The sequence below is a fragment of the Botrytis deweyae genome (genome assembly GCF_014898535.1).
Source record: "Botrytis deweyae strain B1 chromosome Unknown BDEW_002, whole genome shotgun sequence".
Classification (NCBI taxonomy): domain Eukaryota; kingdom Fungi; phylum Ascomycota; class Leotiomycetes; order Helotiales; family Sclerotiniaceae; genus Botrytis; species Botrytis deweyae.
In genome coordinates, this window is record NW_024066209.1 from 1,192,182 (window position 1) to 1,198,633 (window position 6,452).

The 6,452-nt window shown below is 45.0% G+C and overlaps 2 protein-coding genes across 2 annotated transcripts; one reads left to right on the plus strand and one right to left on the minus strand.

Moving 5' to 3' along the window:
- Window positions 1-323: 323 nt before the first annotated feature.
- EAE98_001047 (uncharacterized protein) lies at window positions 324-2,032 on the plus strand. The gene is made up of 2 exons (XM_038948664.1): window positions 324-612; window positions 674-2,032. Exons 1-2 carry the CDS (start codon window positions 426-428, stop codon window positions 1,687-1,689), a joined length of 1,203 nt encoding a protein of 400 aa, XP_038814930.1. The 5' UTR covers window positions 324-425; the 3' UTR covers window positions 1,690-2,032.
- An 83-nt stretch (window positions 2,033-2,115) lies between these two features.
- Window positions 2,116-4,935, minus strand: EAE98_001048 (uncharacterized protein; the record flags this gene model as incomplete). Its single annotated transcript, XM_038948665.1, has 1 exon — window positions 2,116-4,935. One exon carries the CDS (start codon window positions 4,933-4,935, stop codon window positions 2,116-2,118), a length of 2,820 nt encoding a protein of 939 aa, XP_038814931.1.
- Window positions 4,936-6,452: the final 1,517 nt, after the last annotated feature.

Here is a 6,452-nt window from a genome sequence, read left to right on the forward strand (position 1 = left end):
TTCCATTTGGAAGACAATCTTATAAGGCTCGAAATCGTAGCCCATTCGCTCTTGCCTTCACGGGCCAATAGACCGGCGAACGACAATATGAAATCGTTAGTTACATAACGCACATAAACTTATATGGCCATGTACAATTAAGATGAAAAATGTTTACAGTTGGTAGATGAACAGCTCGCATCAGAATGACAAAAAGATCACTGGATAGGTCCCCGAAGCCATCTTTATGAGAAAAGCTTATGATTACATAATCAATTGGCGCTAGGACTTCAAGATCTCAGCCTTGTCAACCCCGAAATGTGCATCAAAGCCTTATGCTTCAATCTAAGCTTAATACTCGACAAACCGTCTATAGAACAAAACGACACAATTCCAAGACTCGGAATATGCTGCGCTAGCATCGTCAATTGCCGCCCCGATTCAATATGGCAGTTTCACCTCTCATTGTCCCATCAGCGGGCTCTGGCGAGAGAAGTGCAAGCAGATCGAAGCTCTCAAGCGCCGTCCCCAGTGGCAATGGGACACCTTCTGATGGTCCAGCTGCAAGTGCCGGCACGACTTATGATTTAGCAGAGCAGATGAACGAAAATGAGAGATCTAAATATGTCAAAGGTATCTATTTTATGGCATGACATTGTTAACTCGTAACATAGCTAACCACTTCTCGTCTTAGGCAAGAAGCTCGGAGAGGGAACATATGCCAACGTTTATCTGGGCCACCTGAGGACCGATCCCAAGGTTCTCGTCGCTATCAAAAAAATTAAAATACAAAAAGAATACACAGAGGGAATGGCACCCGATGCCATCCGCGAATTGAAGCACCTCCAAGAAATCTCCCACCCTAATGTAATATCTCTCCTCTCAGTATTCTCTTCTAAAGACCAAAACCTGAACCTCGTCCTCGAATTCTTACCCCTCGGGGATCTTGAAATGTTGATCAAAGACGTTGATGGCGTACGGTACGGTGCGGCCGATATAAAAGCTTGGATGGGCATGCTCAGTCGAGCCATCTGGTTTTGTCACGAAAACTTCGTTCTACACCGCGATATCAAACCAAACAATTTGTTGATTGCCGCAGACGGAGAGGTCAAACTTGCAGATTTTGGTTTGGCGAGAAATTTCGCAGATCCCCAGCGAACTATGACATCGAATGTTATCACACGTTGGTATCGACCACCTGAGCTGTTGTTCGGCGCCAGGCATTATTCCGGCGCTGTGGATATCTGGTCAGTCGGACTTGTATTTGCCGAAATGCTTTTAAGAATTCCATTTCTAGGTGGTGAAACTGAGGTTCATCAGGTCTCTCTAATCTGTCAAGCTATCGGTACACCAACTGAAGATAATTGGCCGGGAGTCACCAAATTACCAGAATACACAGTGCCCGACCCACCAAACCCAGTAGCTCCACGAGAAAACTATTTGGGCATGTTTGGAACAGCTGGGCCGGAGGGAGTAGATTTGTTAATGAACATGTTGATACTGGATCCCAGTAAAAGAATCACGGCGAGGCAGGTTTTAGAACATCCTTGGTGGGCATCAGATCCTAAACCTACAAAAAATCAAGATCTTCCAAAGAAGAGAGGTGGCGAGGAAAAGATGGGAGAGGATTTGAAGAGGAGACCAGGACTAGTAGATGATGATCGGACGAGTAAGGTAGCGAGGAAGTTGGATTTTTCTTCTATGAGGTAAAGTTTTTGGGTCACCAAACATTACGCGGCGTATATTGTCACCTGGCGTCAAGGATGAGGCGTCAAGGAGGATTGGAAAGTGGACTTTGCAGACAAGGAGGCAAGAGAGCCTGTTCGTGAAGCTTCTATCGAAAGATTAGACCTCAATAGAGAACAGACGTGCACCTCTTGCTCTCGCTGGTGGTACTAGATCTGAGTACAAAGAAGTTGCATTTGATGCTGCATTCGTTCTTCTCCCAGAACCAGCTACAGAAAGTACTGAATCTACTGGAACAGCGCAAGAGTGGAAACTATATAGTCATTATAATAACAATGAAATTTATTCCATCATATTCATTGGTCTCAGAGAGACACATTCATTCATATCTCATAAAGTCTCTATGTACGCCGTGCTAATATTTTCTTTTTTCCCCCACTAACCTATATCTCACATAACTCCACATCCAATTCCATACATAGCCCTCTCAACGTCTTTCTTAACCGTATACCAATCGGCTCTCCTCTCCGCAAACTCGTAAACCTCCTCCGCCCTGAAGATACCCCCGAATCTATCACCATCAGCAATAACCGTCGCCATTTCCTTGGCGTGATTTGGACTGATCAAATAAATCTGACTCAATTCTCTTAATGCCTTGAAATACTGCAGTAAGTCTGCATTCCTCAGAGTCTTGATGTACACAAAGTATATATTCATATCGGAGATGAGTTTGATAGCTCCAGAGGTGGAGATACGCTGTCGTTTGAGATGTTTGCAGACGGCGGTGAAGAGACGGAGTCCTACTTCTTGATTGAAGACGTCGAGCATTGTTTTGTCGGTACTTCCAGTGAGCATTTTAGTGTGGGATTCTACCAGAGCGACGACTTGCACGGCGGTGGAAGTTGGTCCGATATCAATATCTGAGTTTGCACCAGTGGCATCGAATTCGGGTGGATTGTAGTCAGTGGGAAGCTGGGTGGTGCCGCAAATATATTCGACTTCGTCCATTAGGACATCAATACCTTTATTCAAGCCGGCTGCGACTCTCTCATCCAGCATCTGTTCAAATTTTTTCTTGGCTTTGACGGCGGGATCGAGAAAATCATTCCGATCAGCAAGTTTAGTAGTTGCAAGTTGCTGTTCGTAGAAGACATCGATCATCTGGGAGATCAAGTCTCCAACATTGACAAGCTCCAGGAATGTCATTAGAGGCACCACTACACCCTGTTGGTGCTCGCTGATCTCACGAGGGTTGTATTTAGAGAGATGATCCACAGCTTTATCAAACCCTGTTTTGACGTGTCTAGTTCCAAGAATTTGCAATAATACTACGAATATTGCCTCGCACTGTTCTCGAGCTTCTTCTCCCGTTTGACCTCCTAGTCGGACGAAAAGAGCTGCACGTTCAATACTAGCTTTTGCAGAATGCGTAAGGTCTAGAGCCACTTCAATGCTGAAGAGTGATCGAATTCCTTCCAACCTAGAGGCCATCAAAGCTGCTTTGGCTGCAAGTTCATCTGTTGGTGCTTCGGTCGGTAGTGGAACCGATATTGCACCTGGTGGTAATGATGGAGTGGGTGAACGAGAAGGTACTGGTGACTGACTCGCACTAAGTACCTGCAAGCTTGATCGACTCCCTGCCTGCGGCGCTACTACAGGCTTAGTCGCACCAAATGGAGACATTGTAGGTAAAACATTGACAGGCATCATAACAACTTTTTTGAACGAACTCATGAAATCCTTCTTATCTGCCACACGATTGATATTGCCCATAAAGAATGATTCTTTTGATGCATCTTGAGCCGAGAGTTTCGTCTCCCACTCTCCTACTTCTGATTCGGCGTGTCTTTTAAAGTGATCAAGCTCTTCTGACAGGTAGAGATCTACGTGAGGTTCAAACACTCGCGCTATAACAGCTTTAACTTTATCGAAAAAGTCTTTTCCTGAATTTCTGGTGGACCTGAGTGTAGATGCAAATTGCATACTTTGTTCAAAGATACCAGAAACCGCTTGTAGATAAGATGCAATGCTTCTTTCGTGAGATTCATCGAATAAAGGAGTAACGTATTCCATAAGAATATCCTCTGCTATTTTATCCAAAAAGATCTGTAAAACATCCTCCCCTGGTGGGAAAACCCGATCGATTATATCTGCTTGTTCATTCACTTTCTTGGAAAGCTTTTCCAGAAACGCCCTTGACGGCTCAAGCGCTATGCCTTCAGAAGCTGCTTGGTTGATACAATCCATTGAGTTACCAAGAAAATCGCGGTCGGAGAATACTGGGTGTTTCTGAACGAATAATTCTATACCAGCATGTCCCCCATTTAGTACACCCAACACATGAGCATACCGCCGCATTCTACCGTCAATATCCCACACCTCGTAACCCTGCTCGAATTCTCTCAGTACTGCAGTCTCAAATATGCCCGTCATAGTGATTAACCTTTCCTCTCGTTGTCTCCATCCTTGAGCCCAATCACTCCGCGAGAACACTTGTAGATGAGCTAGCATTTGTGCCTGTTGTTCTGGTGTTCTGTAAACTCGAAATAAAACTGGATCAACATGACTCCTAGATCTAGCCAAATCGTAGTAGAAAGGTCCTAGTGCTGCATATATTTTCCCGTATTCATGCCTCGCAGACCCACGTATTGATCTAGCTTCCGCAAATACGTTCAACAAAGCTTCCGGATCTTGCATAGGCGTTCGAGTTCGTGGTGGGGGTGGTAGACTCATATGACCTTGCGCTGATATTGACAACGTCTCGAATCCATCCGGAAGGCCTCTAAGATTCTTCGAAGCAAATTCTGCCGATCTCCGCTGCTGTCGTAACTCTTCCTCTCCCGCATCGAATAACGTCGTGCTAGTTTTCCTCATTCCAACAACATTCCCATTTCCTCCCCCAGCTCCACCAACACCAACACCAATCCCAATTCTTTTAGAATCCTCTTCTGCCCTTACTCGCACCATCTCTCGCTTTTTCCTCAGTATTTCTTCGAATCTTTTCCTAGCTTCTCCTTCGTTCCACACACCCATAGATTTCAGTCTCGATACCCATCGCGAATCCTCATATACCATTTCTTGCATTCGTTTCGATGTGCGCGCAAAGCTCATGAGATCTGGAATCGGAAGGTAGTCGAGAATCGTAGATATTATTTCAGCAGGCAGAACAGCCTTGCTACCGTTGCTGCCGACCATTTCGGTAGCTCTCAAAGAACTTAGGATGCTGTTTCGATTGTTACCCCCAACTGGGGCGCGCCGGAAATTCGACATCGTGGGTTAAGTTCGCGTGTTGTCGCGAGAGTGGGACAATGATTCATGGAATTAAGGGCGTTAGTGAATGTATTCGCATTTTCCAATTATGGTGGTATCTTGACGTCTTCACCGTTGCTACTCAAGGTTGTGGCTGAAAGCTGGCCGACACATTGTAATGGAATCTGGAGATGTCGCTAGACTGGGAGTTGTGGCTTGGCTAGATTACCCCCACCACTAAGGTGTATATCCAAATTCATTCATTTGCTATACACCCCATTCTCCTTTCGACTAAACAGAAACTACTATTGTTTATGGATTCATTCCGTGCTTACAAGTATACCTACCTAGGTATTTGATCGATCAAATTCACTATTTCACTAAAAATTTACCCCCTCCCCCCGCGGGGAACCTCAGTAGACATCACACATAAAGATGCATGCGGAATTTTTTGATCACATACTTTCCTTTTTGTGATCTCTCCTGATAAGAGATGTCCAGTAGATTCGTCTCACATCCGAGGTGTACTGTAGTGGTATGGAATATCTAGAATGGTGAAGAAGGGAATGTTGTTGATCGTAGATGAGGGGTATCAGTTTAGTGGACAACCCCTTTTCGAGGAGCTCTCAACTTTGTTCCTCCCGCTTCAATCCTTTAACCTGGAGAATTGCAAGAATTCTAAGAGTTATATACGATTTTCAAGAAAGAGCATCTTTATTCATATAGTTATGGATTAAATTACCGGTCCCAAGTTAGTCGCTCCTCATCAATGAAGTGCCAAACACGAGAAAGAGCGACGGGAATAATAATCGCAACATTTTCTTTCACAACGAGCACCTAGAAGGGCCCCGGGTTCTTCATATCCACACAAATCCACCTCGCAACCCATCTCAATTCCACATCCTGTGGCCTGTTAATTCGCAAAGTCAAACTGGGCGAACTACCTAAAACTACAGCAGCCAATCGAATTTTTGCATCCTGTTCGGTCTCGCCCTCTTGCCTCGCTATCTCTAATTTCTAATGACAGAAAATCGGTAATAAAACACTGACGAACTCTACCTGAGCCATTTTGAAGACAAGACAGAAGCATGGATCCGCGGACCAGGGGAAAATCTGCCGCGAGGTTCACGGAGACTCTCACATCCAGGAGTCTCGGTGGAGGGCTCGAGCCAGCGAGATGATCTGAATTTCAGAGAGCCGGAACATCATATCGATGATCTAGTGTCCAATGCAGGACTGCCAACCTAGCACATTGTTCCTGGTGCGAAGAAAAAGTCTATTGAGGCGGCGGAATTGTCTTCACTACGTGACCAGCGGGCGTATAGAGGTGCAAGGTCTCAAACTAAGGCGTTTCGCTGCATCAGCATAGATTGTCAAGACGTAAAATAGAAATACGTAACATCAATGTCAGGCACCGAGTGAGAGTCAGAAAGTACGTCGAATAATCTCCTAAAGGGTGCGCATACATAACTTCTATCTGTCGAATTTCTCTAGTTACATATCTGAGAACTCCTCATCTGGTGTTGGTTCTCTTGGTT

What these genes read in the sequence shown, in the direction of transcription:
- EAE98_001047 (XM_038948664.1), top strand. Translation starts at nt 426, where the DNA reads ATGGCAGTTTCACCTCTCATTGTCCCATCAGCGGGCTCTGGCGAGAGA. An exon ending in GAGATCTAAATATGTCAAAG is followed by an intron (nt 613 to 673) that starts GTATCTATTTTA and finishes TTCTCGTCTTAG; the next exon opens with GCAAGAAGCTCGGAGAGGGA.